The sequence below is a fragment of the Pagrus pagrus genome (genome assembly GCF_965226575.1).
Source record: "Pagrus pagrus genome assembly, chromosome: 20".
In the NCBI taxonomy this organism is placed as follows: Eukaryota; Metazoa; Chordata; class Actinopteri; order Spariformes; family Sparidae; genus Pagrus; species Pagrus pagrus.
In genome coordinates, this window is record NC_140207.1 from 11,973,944 (window position 1) to 11,995,292 (window position 21,349).

General features: G+C 43.9%; 2 protein-coding genes across 2 annotated transcripts; one reads left to right on the plus strand and one right to left on the minus strand.

Moving 5' to 3' along the window:
- The first annotated feature begins 1,137 nt into the window (after window positions 1–1,137).
- wasf3b (WASP family member 3b) lies at window positions 1,138–14,522 on the plus strand. Its single transcript, XM_084340377.1, has 9 exons — window positions 1,138–1,226; window positions 6,650–6,806; window positions 9,267–9,401; window positions 9,513–9,666; window positions 10,667–10,784; window positions 11,049–11,230; window positions 11,344–11,619; window positions 12,038–12,348; window positions 13,585–14,522. Exons 2-9 carry the CDS (start codon window positions 6,674–6,676, stop codon window positions 13,740–13,742), a joined length of 1,467 nt encoding a protein of 488 aa, XP_084196503.1. The 5' UTR covers window positions 1,138–1,226; window positions 6,650–6,673; the 3' UTR covers window positions 13,743–14,522.
- A 163-nt stretch (window positions 14,523–14,685) lies between these two features.
- On the minus strand, window positions 14,686–21,092 carry gpr12 (G protein-coupled receptor 12). The gene is made up of 2 exons (XM_084340731.1): window positions 20,612–21,092; window positions 14,686–19,821 (listed from the first exon to the last, which is right to left on the minus strand). The coding sequence occupies exon 2, from the start codon at window positions 19,807–19,809 to the stop codon at window positions 18,784–18,786; it is 1,026 nt and encodes a 341-aa protein (XP_084196857.1). The 5' UTR covers window positions 19,810–19,821; window positions 20,612–21,092; the 3' UTR covers window positions 14,686–18,783.
- Between the last annotated feature and the right edge of the window lie 257 nt (window positions 21,093–21,349).

Here is a 21,349-nt window from a genome sequence, read left to right on the forward strand (position 1 = left end):
TAAGACCACTAATATTACAATAACTGTTTACTTAAAGAACTATACTGTATGAAATAAGGCTGCACAAAGGGATTATTTTTATCATTGGTTAATCTAACAATTATTTCTCAATCATTTCATTAGTTTGTCCATAAATCATCAGAAAATGGTTGAAAAAAGGCAATTGCAATTTCACATATAAAGAAAAGCAGCAAATCGTCACCTTTGAGAATCTGTAATCAAAGAACGTTTGGCATCTTTTCTTTGAAAAGTGACAATTCTCAAAAATCTCTCTTACATGTACAGAACCTCAGGCTTGGAGTGAAAAGTCGTGCATTTGCTGTGAAGTCCAAGGGTGCCAACGTAGCCTTTTTCTGTCTAAACTGCCCCCGCTTCATGACACATTCATGTGTGCTTCGGTATTCATGGCTAAATCAATTATATATGTTAAACTGGCAGCTGTGTAACAAACGCAAGATGTGGCTTCCCCCCTTAGAATAGAACTGCATCTTCAATATTAAAACTCCCTTTCCTTTTCGAATGGACCAAACCCAGTTTACCAGTCTATAGAGACTGTTTTCTGCTCCCTTTCCCTGCTTTGATGACTGTCATCTCCTTCAGACTGTTTTTGTCTACAAACACACCTGGGAGAGTAAGCTCGGATCTAAATTTAGCAAGTCCACTTATTGAAGCTCTTCCTGCAGGATGCTGGCCCATCTATTTCAGTCTGTTATACAATACTATCCCAGCTCTTTCTCAGCATCACTGCCTGAAGCATGTTACTAACCCCCTAAAAAATCTCTCTAGCTCGCAGTTTTCTGCTTTTACTCGTCACTTAACTAGATCTTCGAGTCAACAAAATCCCCACAGACTCAGAATTTAAACCCCCAGTCATTTTGACAGGGAATGGGACCCAGTTGCTTAAAAAAAGAAATCCGTTAAGCTCTTCAGCAACGCCCAACCGTGGCCCCGCCTCCTCCACTCGCAGCACCGCTCTCGAGCTGGGGAGTCTCCCTGTCAATCATTCTGTTCGAGAGAGGCTATTGGTTAATATGAACGCCCTTCATGTGTTAAAGCCCCTGCTTTGAGATATGATTGGTTGACGTGGCCGGTGGGCGTGACCCTGTCCTCAAAGGATTTTTCCCCGGAGTGGCCAGACGGGCTGGGGGACACAGGATGGAAGAGCTAATGGGAGTATCTAACGGGACATGCGGACGGGCTGAATTCATCTAATATTTCAAGTGCTGGTGAGGGTCTTATGATACTTTTTACAACGACTATTAATACCCTTAATGTAGATGATTAAATTTCTGTGGCTATTTCTGTTAACTGTAGTCTCGTTTGTCCAAACTAATAACTCGACCACTGGACATAAGCTAGCTAACCAAGTGGTCAGTTGGAGCGGACCCCCAGTTGAGGATAATAAACGGACTCTCCATAGCCGAAACCTGCCTTGGGAATGTTATATTTTAGCCGCTGCCGGGTAACTTTGACCAGATAAATGATGTTGGTTGTGCACCGGCGTGTTAATCAGTTTATTAGGGAACCTATGCATAAATCGGCAGGTTGGATTTAAGATTAAAACGGACAGAAATCCACGGGAACCGAGGTAGATGAACAGATGTGGGTCAGTCCATCAGTAACGGGAAGCGACGGTGCGGAACAGTGATTGATCGCGGTTGCCATTAGTTTACGCCTGTGTGTATGTGTGTGTGTTCCTCTGAATGTGCGTGTCCGTGCGTGTATCATCATCAGCCTCTGGGCAAGAGAGAAAGGGTGTGTGTGTGTGTGTGTGTGTGTGTGTGAGGAGGAGAAATAGGGAGTTTTAAGACATGAAACGTCAATATAATACGTTATGGTAACTTTAGCATGACATTCATGTGATGATATTTAACCTGAAATCCATGAATGATTTAATATAAATGGCAACTTCGTTATACAGTAGATACTGATATTATAATGTCATTTTACCGTACATTCATAGCATATCATCATTATCTAGCCTGCAGCTATTAATCGTGAAGGGGCCACATTTTAGATTCATTAATTATTGAGTAATCTCATCTATGAAATGGTCAATTTAACTCAAAACAAATGCAAAACATGGACCTCAAAGTGGGAAATGCTTAGAGTTCATATTTCTTAATTATTCTGATAAACGGCTCCCAAAAAAAGGAGAAAAGCAAACCATTTCTGGCCATGAATCAATTAGATTAATGGATGAATGAATCAGCTGATTATCCCATTGTATCACCATTAGGATTACGGCAACTTGGGGTCATGTTTGCATTAAAAAGTCAGTATTTTGATTGAGAGTAATCCTCCAGATTTACTCCAGATTAAGGCAGGGTTGTATGGTTGAAGACACTGGAAATTTTCCAGATATCAATGTGTGTCACAATATGGCATTAATATGCCAAATCACCTATTACATAATTAAAGTGATGTTCAAAGCAATCAAAAATGAACATTTCAGGCATAAAAAAAGCGCTAGTTTCTAATTGCAGTTTGCTCTGAATCATTAATTTGGACAACATAAATTCATATAATGACAGATTGATAAGATCATATCATCCCGTTATGAATTTGCTGAAAGTCAGTAATCAATATTATTTAATTATTGCCCAGCCCGAACAGAAACTCTGCCTTTTGGCTACTAAGAAGACGGTTAAAGTTATGGCCAAGCTTCCTGTCCTACTCTGGATTTACTATGCAGTAGACACTTTTATTTCTTCACAGGCACAGTACCATGAATTTTTAACCACGGCTGCCCCTGAGTAGTACTGGTCCGTTCTTGGACAGGCACAGTGTCACACAGCAGAATCCTTTTTTTTTACGTCATATTTAGGGCAGTGTGACCTGACGTAATCCAGTCTGCATTATTCATAACGTCAGAACAAGCAAAACAGCCTGCAACACAAGAAGCTGTACTCGGCTCATAAATTGCTAATGACTCCCCTTTCAGATCTTAATGGAGTTCTCACATCTGTAGTAAAGGCCTCTTGAATCTGTGCGTGTTGGTGTAGAGATGTGGGCATCCTGCAGGAGTCACAAGGGGAGTGTGTGTTTCACCCTGAGTGCAGCCTGAATGTCACCCTTCTGACGATCAAAGACATTTTTGCTGCTGATGGGACTGTTTACACACTGCTAATGAGACATTTGAGAGGCTACCTGATGTGTTTGTAACCGTTTGCATGCCTGAATGCCTCCGTGTGCATGCTGAGTTGTAATAAATTAAGCATCCACGCACATCAGAAAAAAGGATTTGAGAGTGAGAATCTATGTTTGAAAGCGTACGCTAATGCAATCCTCTGTGGTGTTTGGGTGAGATGTTCAGGCATTACTCTCCCTTTTTTGCCCCTGTCTTTCTCCCCGAGCGAGTGGTGGATGAAGGAGGAGGAGCGCCTGCTTGCTACGCTTTCATTGCAAGAGTACAGGGGGCCTTAAAGAAGGTCGAAGAGGAGGAGGAGGAGGAGGAGGGGTGAGGATGCATGGGAGAGCTAGCGCTGTTGCCGTGTGAACGGAGCTCTATTGTCCCGGGAACCTTTCAGTGGCTTCCCCGAGGTCCCTGTTCCAACCCCTCCCCCCACCCCAATACTCTCTTTCTCCCCTCACACACACACAAACACATAAACACACACTTTGTCCACCTCTTAATGATACACACAACTCTCTCACACACTGTCTCATTCACTGTCTCTTGTCTGTCTTATCCCAGTTTTGGTGTCTCTCTCTCTCATGCACCCTCCACTTTCCCCTCATTTCTCACAAGCAGACACGGCCCGTCCCTCCTCCCTCCTCCTGCCTGCCCCCAGTCGCTCATTATTTCGCCTCATTGATGTGATTGTCATGCCAGCCAGACAGTAAAAGCAAAAACATGCAATCTTCTCATTTGCATCACCTCCTTCTCATCCAGTCCAATCCTATAAGAGGCACAGTGTTTCCAAAATGTTTATGTATGTAGACGGCTAAATCCGAGGAGCTCTTTGGCTCCAAAACCAGACCTTATTGAATGTATTCAGCGTCCTTTGTGGCAGCACATGATGGTGTAATTTTACCCTTTGTTTTCTCTTATTGGCGTGAGGCCGCTGGGGTTTGCAGGGGGTCGCTAGCTGAGAAAACGGGGCCAGATGAGGACTCGGCTGGTGGGAATTGGCCTCAGTGAGCAGAAGTGTCTCTTTTCGGTCTTGGACAGCTGGAATGACACGATCTGTAATTACAGTGGTTTCCTGCTAGGGCACTGATAGCATAGCACTGCCACTTGCTTCGTTGGTGAATTTATTGTATTGAAGATGTAACCTCAACACACCCTTATTTTTTGTCTCCCATGAGATAATTATAAAAATATTTTAAGCCACTTAGGAGACCCTAAAAAACTTACAAAATCAAAAGAAATTTGATTATAAAGGAATATCTGCAAGGTTAAAAAATATGAGCTGTATTTCCGGTACCTGTCAGCTATTATTAGCCTTCTGTCGCACTGCCAGAGCCCCTGTGTCTCTCCAACCTGCTGTTCTCTGAAGTGATTTTGTTATTTCTGGCGTAGCTGCACAGTAAAAAAAGAAACTCTGGAACTGCAATTAAGGGTGGACCATTTGATTGACGGCTCTAACATATTGTGTTGAGATGGTTAGGGTGTGTGCACGATTCCATCTGTCTTCCCGGTTGCTTCTTGAGCCATAGCTGTATTGTTCTGGCCAAGTGTTGGGACAGGAAGGAGAGATGTGACCAGGAAACAGGAGCCAGGCTGAGACCACAAAAACAGGAAGCAGGAAGAGGCAATGATAAGATGGCTGCTCTGGTGCACCCTGGGATTTCTCCCGCTTTGAGTAATTGTCTGTAGTCCTTTGAACTACAGAGTTTAGAGCGACTGATCAAAGCTAATGAGGGTTTTATTTAGATGGTCAACATGAGGGGAAATGTGTCTATGTGAAGCTGTATGCATCTTCTTACACTTCAGGTGTTTTTTCTTGTTCAGCAACAGTGTTTTCGTTTATGTAAATTCCCGTTTGGCGTGCTCCATCTTTTCCTGCGTTTTTTGGTGTTTATCTGACCATATCCATGAATCTCTGTTTGTGTCAGGGTTCCAGCTGGGCCAGTGACAAGCTGGTCTGGGATTAGCTGGCACCCTGTATCTTCTCATCCCTAATGCTTTAATCTCTCTGCTGGTTGCCACAAGTCTTCTGGCTTTGGGACACTGTTGGTCATCACTGTTGCTTTTCTGGCCATCGGCTCACCCGTGTCTTCTTTGGTTGAATATACTTTGCAACATGTACGTTTGCATTGGTATGAGATTTTCACGGTACGATAGTCATTTCAGAGAATGTCACGGCTATTATTATGAGTTACAATGAGCCTTGAAGATGAAAACAGAAGGGTATTTTTGGTTGAATGAACGCTTTTAGAGATTATGTCCTGACAGAGATTAAACTTGATATGAACTTCAAATGTATGTAAACAACACTAACACTGTAGATTTAATACCTTGATAAGCAAATGTACACGATACGATCAATTTTCATACCACAGTGTACCTTGAAATCTTATCTTATATACTTATCGATATTCATAAAATGTTCTTAAAATGACAGTAATATCATTTATCGCAATTATTTCTGTTTATTTCTGTTTATATTTCAATATATCATTTACAACAAAAACAGCTGCAAAAAAAAAACTGCACCTACATGATGTTTATGCACATTCACTTATAAAGAGAACATGACTTGCAGCAGGTGATTGCATTCGGCCATAACTTTGCCTTCATGTTCGCTATCATCACTCATAAATTACAGCTTGGTGATGCTGACAAATGCTGACACAAGCTTTGACATTTCAAGTCAGTGCCCTGGAATAAAAAAAATAATTATCGGTGCTTTGTACAATATTTAATCTGAACTAGCTATGTGTGATATGTATCAGGCTGATACATTTTCTTATTATTTTCTGTTCAAGTAATTTTTCCACTAAAAAAATCCAGTTTCTCCATTGACAAAGTATGAAAATACGAAAAACAAATGAAAACTTTCTTTTAGAGATTATAATGCAAGAAAAGATGCTGATGATTTATAATTATTTAATTTCTAGTGAAGTGAACTGTTAGTGCACTGATGTCATCTTAGACTATAAAGTTTGTTGTAAAATTGACTTTGTAACAAGTGTTTAATAACCTCATTTGGGGGATCATTGTCAAAAATGTGTGTATGTTGGCAGGTTTATATCAATAATCTAATATCGGTGTCAACATTGGTCGAGTATCAGTCGGGCTCTACTATCTTTGAGTCATGGACAGTTGATCGGACTAAACAAACAATAATGTCAATACCAATGTGTCAAATTTGGCTCCTGGAAATCTTCGTTTCCTGACATTTTATAAATGATTCATCAATTAATTGAGAAAGTAATCAGCAAATAAATTGATACTTAAAAGATTTTCAGCTGGTTTGAACTATATTGTTATGTTGTCATATTATTATATTGTCACAATCTCTCTCTATATATATTGATATGTGTATCCCAGCTCTATGGCAGATACAGTGTCCAGTGGAGTGTGTTTGTGGTCAGTGGGTCAGAAGCATCTGGCTAGCATCTGTTCTTCTGGTTTAAGTCTCTTTAATCCAGCCACCAGTTTCTAAACCAGTGTGTCTTTGCCCCCTGTGTTTCCCTGCAGTGTGTGTCGGTGTGAGGCCTCGCCATGCCGCTGGTGAAGAGGAACATCGAGCCCCGTCACCTCTGCCGAGGGGAGCTCCCCGAGGGCATCGGCAGTGAGCTGGAGTGTGTGATGAACAACACGCTCTCTGCCATCATCCGTCAGCTCAGCAGCCTGAGTAAGACACACACCCGCGTAGACAAACACATGCACACAATGTCGCCCTTTGCGATGAGAAAACAGCCGCTACACAAATAGAGGTTTTTGTGTAACATTAAAAAACAGACTGAAACTACAGCACCCTGAGGCCTTAACACCACAAACTTGAATATGACGACAGTCTACAGTGTGTGTAGCCTCTTTGTGGCAGGACAAGATCACATGCTTTCATCATTAATCCTGAAGCTGTGATTGATTTGGGGTTGTCATGGTTACGGGGCCTGGGGTCACAGGGGTAGCAGCAGACTTACAGCAGACTGGAACACGGAGGGTTGAAATGTAATCCTTTTAGAAAGCTCTGCAAAAATGAACTTACGTGGACAGCTGTGTGCACACATACTGTGTGTGTTTGCGTGACCGGATGGGTGTGTGTTAACTTTGTTTGCATGCAGAACTGTTTTATATTGATTGTTATGCTCACTGTAAATGCATTAGACAGAGTAAGCACAGCATCTATTTTCCCATCCATCTTCCATTCCCATGTCCTTGTTTCATAACCCGTCAACACTGCGCTATGTGTTGTCAGTTGACGGTTCCCCTCGCCTGTTTATCCTCAGCTGCACCCATTTTCCCTCCCTCACACTGACTGTGTTAAAAGTTCATTCTGAACCTCAGTCGCATTAATTTAAAACAGTCTCTTTCTGCTGTTAACCCTCCACTTATTGACCCAGTCATATCCATGTTCTTATTGTGTCAAGTTCCTGCGTTGGGAGTGGGCCTTTCAACAGCAGCTGTGGGGTCTATATATAAATGCCCACGCAGGCCTGGAGAGGTCTATCTACAGGCTACATATACTTTGCATGTCTGTGTGCACATGTGTCTGTTCAAGAGGACCATAAGAATCCTCAGGAGAGGTCAGAGTTGACTGGTCTCAGCATGCCGGATCTGAGATTCTTCCTTCCTCTAAATATTTTTCCTGCAGCCCTTCCTGTCAGCAGGAGGGACACAAATAGCCCTCAGCTTGTGTTTGTATGCCTTACAACCTTTTTGCAGTGTTCTATAATTAATCAGTGTTCGAGCAGTGTTGAAACTACTCTGGGTGGATTTTTAACCTGTTGACATTCAGGGAAGATATTTTTTTATCTGCGTCTTTCCATTTCAGTACTGCTGAATTTTGCAATCTTGTAGTAAAAAGCCTTTTACAAACATTAGCCCTGGGCTAGGGTCCCCTCAGCCTAGAGTTATAGCTTCATTAACCCTGAGCTAACAGTCATTTTTCACTTAAAACTTTTAATATGTGTTACTTCCTCCTTCAGCCCCTACTGAACCCCATGTCAGGGTTCTTTATTCCCAAAAATACAGGGTTAGGAACACACTTGTGAACTGGAGTTGAAACAAAAACAACATTTTTAACATTCAATAGGGAGGCACCAGTTCATTGACCAAGCAATGGTATCAGCCGATGTTACCTTGTTGACTGCTATCAGCCTATCAGCAAACCAGATGATGACATTCACCAATTAGCAGTGGCTGATGTTTATCTGTTGTGTTAATGAGCTACTGGCTTGTGACATCCCTGCCGTCAGTTTGTAAGGCTGTGTAAGTACTGAAAAAATCACATGACTGTGAATGTTTAAAGGCGAAACCCACCTTTCACACTATGTCTTATATGAATGACAAACAATAGGGCTTGTATTGATTTAACAACGTACAGGACCCAGGTGACAACCATCTTGCCTGACTCTCTAAACAAGCACTAACTCCTGTGCATCAGGAGTTATATTTTGCATTAATTACCCTTGATTAATTACCCCTTACCCTCTTTATTTTTAGTTGACATTTGTGGTATTGTTCTCTTTGTATTTCATTTGATGTTATTTATTCATTAAATGCAGATTTACTATTTTGAAGAGGATTTCACTGATGGTTTGTAATGCCACTATGAGTGTACAATTCATGTGACAATCAATAAACACATTTGGATATTGCCATCAAGGAAACTTCTAGTCTTGGCAGCTTGCAACGGGGGATGTATTGAAGCTCTGTTCACAATGACTAGTCTGTTGTTTCTCAGATCTTTGAGTCCATATGTGTGAACATCTGGATGGTTGCCACGGATTCATGAATAATGATGTAGTTACCCCCTTTCTTCTCGTAAACAAGTGTTTAAGAGTGTGAAATATTGCCATATTCTACTTTTAGTCACTGAACACCGACACTAGATTAATGTAAGAATGAGGTACGTGTAGGATTTCTGTTGTCGGTGCAGTTTAATTTATTAATGAGGAATGTTTCTATATAGAGCTGTATGAGATGCAATTTCCCGCAATCTCTTAAGCCCCCACGTTGTGTCACATTACCCTTGTATTGATTGGACCTCAGTCTCTGTGGAGATTTACTTGGCTCCAGATAATGATTACAAGTCTCCGTCTTTCTCTCAAATTTCCCGTCTCTGTCTCTTTCCACTGTTCCTTTTCAGGTAAACATGCAGAGGACATATTCGGTGAGCTGTTCAAAGAGGCCAACACCTTCTATCTGCGTGCCAGCTCCCTTCAGGACCGCATTGACCGGTTGGCCGTCAAGGTCACACAGCTGGACTCCACCGTCGAAGAAGGTGAGTCAGATGTTAGAGGTCTCATTGTCCATTGTTTATTTGTTTATTCTCTCAGTAAACCAGTCATTTCACCACTCATTTTTCCTCCTCTTCCTCCTTTTATGTTCTCAGTTTCGCTACAAGACATCAACATGAGGAAAGCCTTCAAGAGCTCCACCACTCAGGACCAGCAGGTGGTGTCCAAGAGCAGTGTGCCCATTCCTGTCCGAGAGATGTACAACCTGAGCGACAAGCCTCCACCACTCAACATCCTCTCCACTTACAGGTCGGTGTTGTTGATGCACGCACACTCACTAAACACTCCAGCTTCATCACAGCCATATTTTACAGAATTAATAAGTCACTTTTCAATCAAGAGCTTTTGCTTTTTCTCCCAACGCAGTTTTCAAACATTGACAAGGAGTTTAATAGTGAAATTATATCACAACTTTGAATGCTAGGCACTCGGTGCTGTATGTTGAGTGTGTTTTTGGCCAAAAAGTATTTGATAGTATTTGATTGAGCAGGACTCCCTGGAAGAAGAGATGTTGTATCTCACCTTCCTGGCTAAAGAAAAGATAAATAAAGCTCTCAAAATGTGAAAATGTGAAAAATTAAATAGTTTAAAATAATGAAAATTCTAACATTTCTTGACTCGTTTTTAACTATACCATACAAGAAAAGCAATTGTACCCTATCTAGTTTCATGATGTGAAACACAGCACAAACATTGGATCTTAAATAATTAAATTAATTTAAAATAATGCCTTCTACTTTATAACTTTGACAGTAATACTTACAGTTATCCACTGTTCTTGACCCCTTTGGCTCGTTTCTGACCTACATTCACAGTGAAACAGCACATTTTGTGCTATTTCCTGCTGCTATTTGGTAGCTGCTTTTATCCACTGTGCTTTCCAGTACTTTGGGTGCATTACATATTTAGCATGGTGGAGTCCGATGGGAATCCAACTGCTAAACCTGACTACATAGCACACTTTTCTCTCCCTCTCTCCAGTCTTCCCATCTCTCTGCCTTTTCACTCCTTCATCCTGTCATTTCCTGTTATGTTACTTCTGTCATAAAATGCAGCATAATTTCACCCTTTTTACTTCCATCAGCCGCCTCCACTTTTGCAATATTCATAGTCTCACATGTTTTATACCCAACTTAGTCTTCCCACACTGAGCCCACTGCATTTTATTGTGTCTGACTCTGCTTCATGCCATTTTCTTTACAAAGACATTTTTCCACCGGTATAACCTTCTTGGTGTCTGTTTGTGTAGGGATGATCACAAGGAAGCACTTAAGTTCTACACCGATCCCTCCTACTTCTTTGACCTGTGGAAGGAGAAGATGCTGCAGGACACAGAGGATAAGAGGAAAGAGAAGAGGAAGCAGAAGGTACAAGTCTCTCTACAAGTATCTCTCACAGATCATGACATCTTTTAATGTACAACAACAGTTTATTTTGGTCAGATTTAGAGATTCAACTTGCCTGCAAGTCGTGCACTTTTCTTTCTCGGATTTTCAGAAATAGAAGAATCAGTATATATAAATTAAAGAAAAAACACAGTAAAGGGCAAAAACAGCCCTTAAATTGGCATCAAGAGGTTGATTTAAACAAAACAAAATGGCCTAAATGCTCTCTTTGTCTCTCTGTCTTAGGAGCAGAGGCGTTGTGTGGATGGGACGCTACAGAGGGAGGTGAAGAAGGTCCGAAAGGCAAGGAACCGTCGGCAGGAGTGGAACATGATGGCTCTGGACAAAGAGCTGAGGCCGGACCATCGACACACCATACACCGAGACAGAGGGGCTTCCTCTGAGGGCTCGATGTCACCAGAGAACAGGTACGATCACTGCTTAATGTTCCTGATTCTTCTAAGAAACATTTAATGTTTGCATAATTTCTATATTTAAATTTTTTCCTCCTTCTCTTCAACCTTCCCATTCTCTCTATCAGGGGACACGGTGCTGATCAGCTCCACTACCCCAACTCCATGAACCATGCCGGCCACGCCCACACCTACTCCGGCCCGCCGCCCAGCATCCTGGCTGCCCAGATGGCTGCAGGGCATGGCCCCCGCGGCGCAGGTGAACACGACAGTAGAGGAAGAGCTATGATGGCCTATCAGGGTGGGACACTTGGCCGCGTTCACCACCACCAGGTCCCACTGCCTCCTCCACCCTCTGAGGCAATGAACGGGGGCTCCATGTCTCTTCCACCTATGGACTACAGGTAAACATACAGAACAGAGTGACACATTTTCCACGTGCTCTTATTGCTGTAATACAAACTTCAGGCTTCATTCAAGGTCTCAAGGTTGGGAATAGTCTTGATTTACTCCTTGTAAATTGCTTAATTTTTAACATAATCTGTTGTTTCATATAAACAATCACTCATGTAAACCAAAAAATCACATACAATTCATATACATATCAACCAGTATGGGTCAGAGGAGAGGGTACAATGTCCATTATCCTTCATCCTTAATCAAATGATACTTAATCCACTCATAAACTCTGAGCTAATGCTGCCACCTAGTGGGTCAAGTCTTTATGCTTTCAAACCCTGAAGACTGTACTTTCTATGTAGTACAAATTGCTATAATGTTTGTCAACCCTACTTATTCTCTTTCATTTTCTCTCTCCTGCAGTATGGATGGCTATGCCAACACCGGTCCCCCTCCCCCACCTCCAGCCCCTCTCATCCCTTCTGCCCAGACTGCCTTTGCTTCACCTCCAGGAGGTCCGATGTCTCCTGGGCCAATGGTTGGTGCCGGTGGCTATGCTCCGCCTCCGCCACCTGTATCTGGAGCCCATGCAGCTCCACCTCCCCCTGGTCCCCCACCTCCTCCCCTTCCAGCTGGTGCCTCCCACTTCACAGCCCACAAGATGTCCTCTGCACCTGCTGAGGCCGCAGTGGTCAACGATGCCCGCAGTGATCTGTTGGCTGCTATACGTATGGGTAAGAACTGTAGTGTGTGCATGTGTGCCCATTAAGATGTTTCATATTAATGTATATATGTGTTCATTTATATTACAAACAACCTATAACTGTGATAGCACTTATACAGTGCAGATAAAAAAAATATTTTTTTACACTGATTACATAAATAGAACCTTTAATGTCAAAGTAAAAACAGATCTCTACAAAGTGATCTAAATTAATGACAAACTTCGAAGGAGGTGATAGGCATGGTTTCGAAATTAGAAAGTAGGGATAACATTTTTGTTAAACCTTCAGTGAAATCATTGTAAATCAATCAAACATACACTAACATTTGGAAAAAACAATGAATAAATAGCTTATTTTCATTGTTTGCAAACAGGGAAATAATTATGAAAAAAGGTTAATTAGCTATAAATTCACCATTCGTTAATGATGGTTATGATAAAGTGAAACTGAACTGTCAGTTGTAATTGTCCTCTATTCTTGACTTTGATAGGACAAATTAGACCGAGGGAGCAGCTTTACAATGCAACAGTTCACAGACATCTCTCACTTTAATTATCCATCAGTTAGTTATATCTAATTTACTCCGAACAACATCAACATAATCTGGTGTTTCATCTAAATAATAATATTTAAAAATGAAACACTTCTGAAGTCATTTTATTTGTCTCTGCACTGCGGCAATTTAGATGTGATGATAAAGGCTCTGAAAGTGCTTGAATTTGACTTTGATAGCTAAACAAACCTTGTATTCAAACTAAAACGTATACAGAGGGTTCCGTAATTTTTTTGATACTCAGCTTTTGTTTTTTCGGATTTTAACAAACATAACACTTTGTAATTACTCTGATAAATGAATGGTAAATGTATATTTACTTATTTATTATTATTTCACTGTTAACAAACAATGAAATGCTTCATAAGCCATTTTATGAAGGAATGTTAAAGGTTTATATACATAACTTTTATAATGGTTATCCAAATAATGTGATGAACTACAGTGTTTATACAAAGTATTAGGAACATTATTTCTAACTAAACAATTGCTTAATAAATGGTTTATAAAGAATGTCATTGTTTCCTAACAGTGGAAAACTATTGACTAAAGTTTAATCAACTATAAAGTTTAATTAATGATCCTTATTATGAATTGTTACTGAATTAACCCATTTTTGATACTATTAACTGCATTTTAAGAGCCACTGTGTCTGTTAAAAACACATCTTCACATCCCATATTTTCCTGCAGGCATCCAGCTGAAGAAGGTGCAGGAGCAGCAGGAGCAGCAGGCCAAGAGGGAGCCGGTCGGAAACGATGTGGCCACCATCCTGTCGCGACGCATCGCTGTGGAATACTCCGACTCCGAGGACGACTCCGAGTTGGAGGAGAACGATTGGTCGGATTAACAAACATCAAACCACTGAAGATACACACACACACACACACACACACACACGACCAGTCAATCTCACACTCACTTGAATGAATGCCCACCTCACCACGCACACAGGTTGTCACACACTTGTTTGCTGAAAACACACACACACACACACACACACTACACCTACACACAATCACATGCTGTAGGTTGATATAAGCTGAATGGTCCAAAACTGGAATATTGGGGGTGTATTCAAGATGCATAAACACTGTAAAGACACTAGTAATTTACTGTAACGCTGACCACTCTGTGAGACATTAACATATATTTCAGAGCATTGTGAATACACCCCAGTGGCTGTTTCTCTACCTGTTATAACACTATAGACTACCTGTGAAGGTGCTTAATTCATGTATAGTCCAAGCTTGAGAGCATTAGAAGAATTAGAAACTTTCCTCTTGAGCTAACCAATGTCTTTTTTTAATGTTTTTACTGAAACACTTGCCATAGATCATGAGGTGAGTTTTTAACATAACTGTAAGTGACGGACGAGCTCGGCGGAGGCTGCAGTCGTTGATTAAATGGATCCAGGCTGCTGAGGGAGTGAATGGGGAGAGCTGTTGAAATGCTGTGTTGAGGATGGATGTAAAAAGTCTTATTGATCATAAATATGAGAATTGATTGAGCCATCTGCGTCTGCAATCGATCACTGCTGTACGGGAGGGGAGGGATTGGGGTCATGTATATGCTAGTGTGAGCTCTGTAACCTTTGACCCGGAGAAAAATAAAATGATGAATGAAGGATCATGGCTGCCGTGTCTCTTCACTGCTCCCACTGTCGCCATACATGAAGGGACGACACACACGTCAGTTTCCATGGTAACAGAACAGCTAAGATGGGGGTTGCCAGGGAAACAAGGAGAAAAAACAGGAGGGGATGAAGAAATTAGTCGAGGCAGGAGTTTTTATGCACAGCACATGTTTGTTTTTAATACAAAATTAACAAGATCTCTCAGTTGAGTGAACAAACCAAAGCAATAAAAAGTACGACTAACACCTTGGAAAAATAGACACCACGTTCACACAAATGTTTTTTTTTGTTTTTTCTTGTTTTTGTTTTTTACAATATCTCAGTTAAGTTAGTGCATGTTGATTATCGTCTATACGTTTCATTTTGCAGATACTTAAATTTGTTGTGCCATTTTCATCCAAAAAAATAAAGTGCATTTCACATTGAAAACTACGCGTACGTCTACACAAGATGCTGTTACTGTGGCGTCCTCCCATCGACATCCGACCCCCTCCCCACCCCACAACACACACACACGCACTCACAGGCCCTTAAGTGTTTTGATATTTAGCTCTAGATTAGTTACCATCGTAAAGACGCCACCTCCTCCTCCTCCTCCTCCTCGACATTGGCTACACATTTTCTCAAAAACAAACCCTTTCCTTTGTGTGAATACACCATTCAATAGATTAACAGGTGTGTGTATACAGAGAAGTATTACATCCAACATCACAGTCATTTGCTATTCTTGGATACAAAGCCCTTGTTCACACCTGTTCGACCATGGAAATCCTGACAATGCTGCTGCTGGCGGCACGAGAGGAAAACACAAATCAATCAGAGAGAGCAGAAAGAGTTGTTTACCAATTTTTTTTTTTTACCCTCACATCCCCCCATCTGTGTAGCCAAATCCTCTCGATCGTCCTTTACAAACTGGTGCATATTGAAGCGAGGAACCCGATGGAAGAAGAAACTCTACATTAACAGCCGAGGTGGAGAAATGTCATTCGAAAAAAGATGGTGCAACCCAACTTGTCCCTTTATAGTTTGCTTTGGTAGCACCATGCACGGTGGTTTTTAAAGTCCCTCCTCTTCAGCATGCCGTATTTACACAAACAAATGAGTCGAGAGGAGGGGGATATCAGTTTAAACAACGTGATTATTACTACATTCAGAAAAAAGGCTTTTACAGCGCCGTTATATTGTACAACATCAGAATCTGACAAACAAATTCAGGCCAGACTAAAGTGGAAAAAAATAGAACTTTTCAATGAATATAACAAAATAGACTTCTCTCCAAAGGTAAAGGAATAAGAGTTTGTGATGGTGTCTGATGTGCCAGCCTGACCTGTTGGTGCTCATCGAATAACGACAGGATTCAGTCTGACACTGTGCACAAGTTCACATACACAGGCTGCATCCAAATGCTTAGAAAATGCTGTTCTTCTGCTTTCCTTACTCATCCCGACCGGTGATCTGGAGGCCAGACGCTCCTTAAATGCCTCCGTCAGACTGACCGAGAGGGGAGGCAGCAAGGAAGGAAAGAAGAAGCATTATCTGTGTAATTGGACGCGGCCTTTTTTAGCTCATAGATTCATTCAGAGGTCACTTATCGGACGCCTGCCTCGACCAGACTAGATTGATTTTTAAGTAGAATATTAGCGATATAGAGGAGACAGAAAACACACAGCAGGACTAGGATCCCAGTTCGTTCAGAGTCCCTCTCACTTTGGCTTGCAGTGCTGGAGCGTCCAGGTCCTCCTAAGTCCTATCAGTCTTCAATAAAAGCTCTACAAACACATAACGAGGCCACTTCTCTCAGAATTGACAGGAAGACTGGCAGCATTATCATCAAAAGGTCATGATGGGGGTCAACAGGAAGTCTTATTCCTGTTTTGACCTCTCCCTTCTGTCTCGGCTGACGACACAAGGAGACAGATCATGGTCTGCTGCTGAGCTGCTGGATCACAGACATACACACACACACACACACACACACACACACGGATACACACATGCACACACCCAGAGGCCATGCAACTCAAAGAAGATCACACAGCGAGACTCGAGGTTCACGACACTCAGGATGGTTCATATGCTCACAAAAGGCAGGTGCAAAAAAAATAAAAAAATTAAAGGTCCTGATTGATCAAAGATTTTGGATCAGGAGAAAAAAAATTGAGGAGCGAGTTGTTTTAACCCTTTCTGATGATGTGTCACTGAAGCAGCTCACCGAGCCCGTTCACTACAACACGTCCACCAACCCGAGCGGCCCCGTCGAGGCGCTCGACTCTGCAGGAAGAAGTCACGGCGGGACGTGGATCTTATTGCTGTCTGAGTATTGCTTTGCATCTAAAAGATAACTACCGATCACAGGCTAGTTATTGCTGACATGATTCTGAAGGAGCGAGGAATCAGCGCGCAAACTCAAATTAATGGATCACTAACTCAGAGCAGCTGGTGGGTGTTGAGATCTGTCGGGCTTCTGTTGAATTAGTTCAAATCACGATCAAAGCCGAGCTGTACAGCGAAAATGGTAAGAAACTTCACATTTGTTTTTTCCCCCAGAAAGGGGTGACCATCCTGGGATGATTGTAGCTCATTCAACGCGACACGTGTGCGGTGCACTGTGGTGGATTGTACACAAACAAAATTATTGAGGTCATGATGACGTCAGGGGAGCATGACACATCGCCCTGTGCGACCTACTCAGGAGGGGAAAATTAGATCTGGGCTTGTTGCATGCAAATTACACTGAAGTCTAGCATGCAGACCAGATATGATGTGGCTGGTGTGCGGCTCTGCAGGGGCCAAAAAAGATCAAATAAAGGAGATTTCCGCTCAAATATCACTTTTAATAAAAGGTTTGCAGTGATTTGATGATAAACATTTTAAAGGTGCACTGTGTGTTTTTTTTTAATCAGAAGAGAAAGTGATTTTTTTTAATGCCTAAACAACCTGAATAAACAAACTCTCTTTGTTTTCACGACTGAATAAACAAACTGACCTTAAAGGACAACACAGTCTCGTACTGTTTTGCTTTGTTTATATTTGGCGGACCCTGCCACCTTTCTAGCTTCAAAAAGTGTTCTGGGGACCTTATTTTCCTCTGAGAACAGCTTGTTTATTCAGTTATGAAGTTGTGTTATTACCTCAATAATATTGTAAATATTAAAATTCTGAGTTTGAATTTCTTCTCCAAAACTACACAGTGCCCCTTTAATTTAATCAATTAAACATTTGATATGACTTATCTTCAGATTATCATCAATCAGATGTATGGGCTCTCTCGAATAAATTATAATTAAACATTATATAACAATCCCCAGACATTCAAAAAGTCATAAGCAATCTCCATTTAAAAAGTGAAATGGGGACGTGGTTACATTATCCGACAGGCCTATATCCTATATTCGGTTTGGTGCCTTCGTTAATCTGGAGTTATTGGTGGGGTCTCCTGGGAGTTAGTCTAAAACACATTCACGCACAACCCAGAGAGAGAAAAGGGAGACGAGAGAAGGATCGGAGAGGCGAGGAGGAGGAGGAGGAGAAAGAAGGAGCGGCTTGATTTTGTTTCTCAGCGTCTGTGGAGGACGCAGGGCGCGGATCAGAGAGCGCCGGGGTCTATTTATAGCTCGCCGCGGCTGTTTAGCTTTCGACGCACGTTCAGAGTGCAGCAGCAGAGCGCCGGGATGCTGCTCCAGACGGGCTTTATGTGGAAATGCCTGCGCACTGAGCCGCGGCCGCTCTCTCCTCTCCCTCTGCGCGCGCACACACACTGCTTTTGTTAATCCGCCGCGCGCTTTTACGCACGCACGCAAAAACTAATAATCCCTCCCTATTAGAAGAAAAAACAAGCACGTGTCAAACCAAAGCTCCAGCGCTGTTAACTATATGCACATTGTATATACAGCGGCCGCCTGTGACACGTGACGCACTCAGCGCTCTGCAGGACAGAGGAAGGGCGTGGCACGCGATGAGCGGTAGGGGACGGGATGCAGGCCGCGCACTGGCCGCCTGCACTGGGGAAGACAGTGAGATACCCTTGCCCTGTGGCGAGTGTAACAAAGAAAAAGACGCCATCCATCCAGGTGGACTGTGGGTAACCAACCAAACTTCCTCCGCCAGCGATATCTCCTGAAGCCACAGCCCAACGCCACGTCCCCTGACCTCCACCACCGCCGCTGCTGCTGCTGCTCTCTTTGACACCAGACACATCCAGTGAGGAGCAGAGCTGACCCAGGGCGCCTCGCTCTTCCCACCTGGGTCTGCTTGGTCAGACGTCGCTAGGGGTCCGTGCTCGCTGGGCCACGCTGGCTGGCACGCAACCGCAGCAGACCAGCCACAGCGCCTTCTGGATCTCCTGGTTCCTGAAGGCGTAGATGACCGGGTTGATGACGGAGTTGTAGGTGGCAGGCACCAGGGTGGCGTAGGTGTAGAGCGGAGGGTATGTGTAGTCGGCGATGAGGGAGTAGACGGTGAATGGCATCCAGCAGGCGGCGAAGGTGCCCAGGATGATGGCCAGCGTGGACACGCCCTTCCGGGTTGTGACGTAGTGGGGCGTGGCAGCCAGGAAGTGGTGCTGGAGGGCAATCTGGTGAGCGTGGCGCATCACGATCTTGCAGATCTGGACGTAGAGTTGCAGCATGAGGCCGAAGAGCAGCAGGAAGGACACGGACAGGACGGCGATGTTGTTCTTGGTGAGCGGCCGCACCACGCTGCAAGTGGCCTCCTCTGCTAGGCAGTTGACCCCTGTGACCGGCAGCAGGCCCAGGCACAGGGAGAGGCCCCACAGCAGCACCAACATGGTGTAGGTGAAGGCCGCCGTCCGCTCTGAGTTGTAGGTGAGGGCATAGTACAACGACAGGTAGCGGTCGATAGTGATGGCCAGCAGGCTGAAGACGGACGCCGAGAAGGAGGCCACCACCAGGCCCACGGTCAGCAACTGGGCCGAGTCAGAATGAAGCAAGTAGGCACAGGTGAAGTGAAGCACCAGGCCCAGGCCGGCCAGCAGGTCGGCCAGCGCCAGGCTGCCGATCAACAGGAACATGGGAGCTCGCAGAGCCGGGTTCTGCCAGATCACCAGCACCACCAGGGCGTTCTCACAGGCTATCAGAGTCCCCGATGAGCACAGCACAATGTCCCAGGGGTTGACGAGCAGCGGCAGCTGGCTGGGCGGGAGGGAATCTGGCGGAAACGTCCCCAGGCTGGTGCTGTTGTCCATCGGCCCCCCGCCTCCGCTGGCCCACGCTGTGGGGTCAGGGGTCAGCCAGCTGGGGGTCACCGCTGGCTCTTCACTCATTGTGCCCCCCGTCTGAAATGGACACAAACACACCGTGATACCTCAGTTTGTAAACGCACTGGTGGCATGCAAAGAGGATCATGCAAAGATCTGAAACACGTGTCTGCAGGTTTTTTTCTTTTTTCTACAATTTCATGCACTGAAGACAAAAACAGTGGGGGCCGTCTCCCTCCTGCCCCCACCCACCGCTGTGCACGCCACTGGATTTGTGTTGTTTTCACCTGTTTTAATCATTACACAACATTAACCATCACACTGAAGATTATATTCTCACAGGAGCAGACACGAACCTTTAATTCTCCCTCTATAGATAATGAAACGCCACACAGCCGGTTAACAGGTCATGCATTTTCCTCTGGGAATTAAACCCACTGACTGTTCAGGCTATTAAGACAGAGGCCTGCACGTGAACAGCTCTATTTATTAATGTATGCACGAGGCAAATGGAAGCGGATAACAGAAAAGCACAGCAGGCTTTGCAGCAAATTTCAGGCCACATTTCTTGAGAGCATATCGACAACCCTCCGCCGGCACCGGCACATAATTCACGCTGCTGTCAGAAGACACCGCACCCGTGCTGGAAATAAAACCTGCATCGCACACTGGTGGTGGTGGTGGTGGCCATATGGTGCTGCTTCACCCCCTCTACACCTTGCATTAGAGCAACACAGCGGCTGCTCCACGTCAGCACAAGGATGCTGGAAGAGGGGGGTGAAAAAAAAAAAAAAAAAAAAGGAAATGGAAAAAAAACCGGGTGCATGTTTCCATGCATGTGAGGGGATGCTCGATCATCTGAACCTACCTTGACTCTGGTGAGGTGAGACTTCCCGTCTAGATGGAAGAACGGCTGCCTTGTATCTCCATGTTATTGGTAAGGATGGTGCGGCGGCGCCGGCGGACAGAGACGCAGCCCCGGGGGTGGAGGTGGAGGGTGCAGAGGGAGGGGGATGCTGGTCCTCTCTGCCTCAAAGCGAGGATGATGGAAGAAGAAGAAGAAGAAGAAGAAAAGAGCGCGAGGCGGCTCTGCCACTAACGGCGCATCGCCGTGGACTGCGGCTGTGCAGAGGAGCAGCGAGCGGAGCAGCGGCGGAAGAGAGGAAGAGGAGGAGGAGGTGTGAGGAGGAGGGTGGGGGTCGATGATGAAGGAGGAGTCCCAAATGGGCTAGACCTCCAGAGAGAGGTTGAACTCCGTTAAAAAGAGCTGGATGTCTGGTTCGCGCAGTCTCAAGGACAAAAGACAGGTGTGTGTGTGTGTGTGTGTGTGCGTGCGTAAAGTGTGCAGGAATCTGGATTCTCTTTATTTTAAAACACGCTCTCTCTCCACATGTTGCAGCATTTCTCCCTCAACTATTAAAGCTCATACAAACTGCACAGTGCTCTGACTGCTGAGGTGTCTCAGTGTGAGTTTCAGTGATTTTCGTGCAGCTCGACTCGGGTTTCAGATATGAAGATGCTGGATGCAGAGACTCGCTCTCCTCCTGCGACGCCCTGCTATTCCTGTCCCGTCTGTGCTATTAACAGCAACCCTGATGTGTGTCAC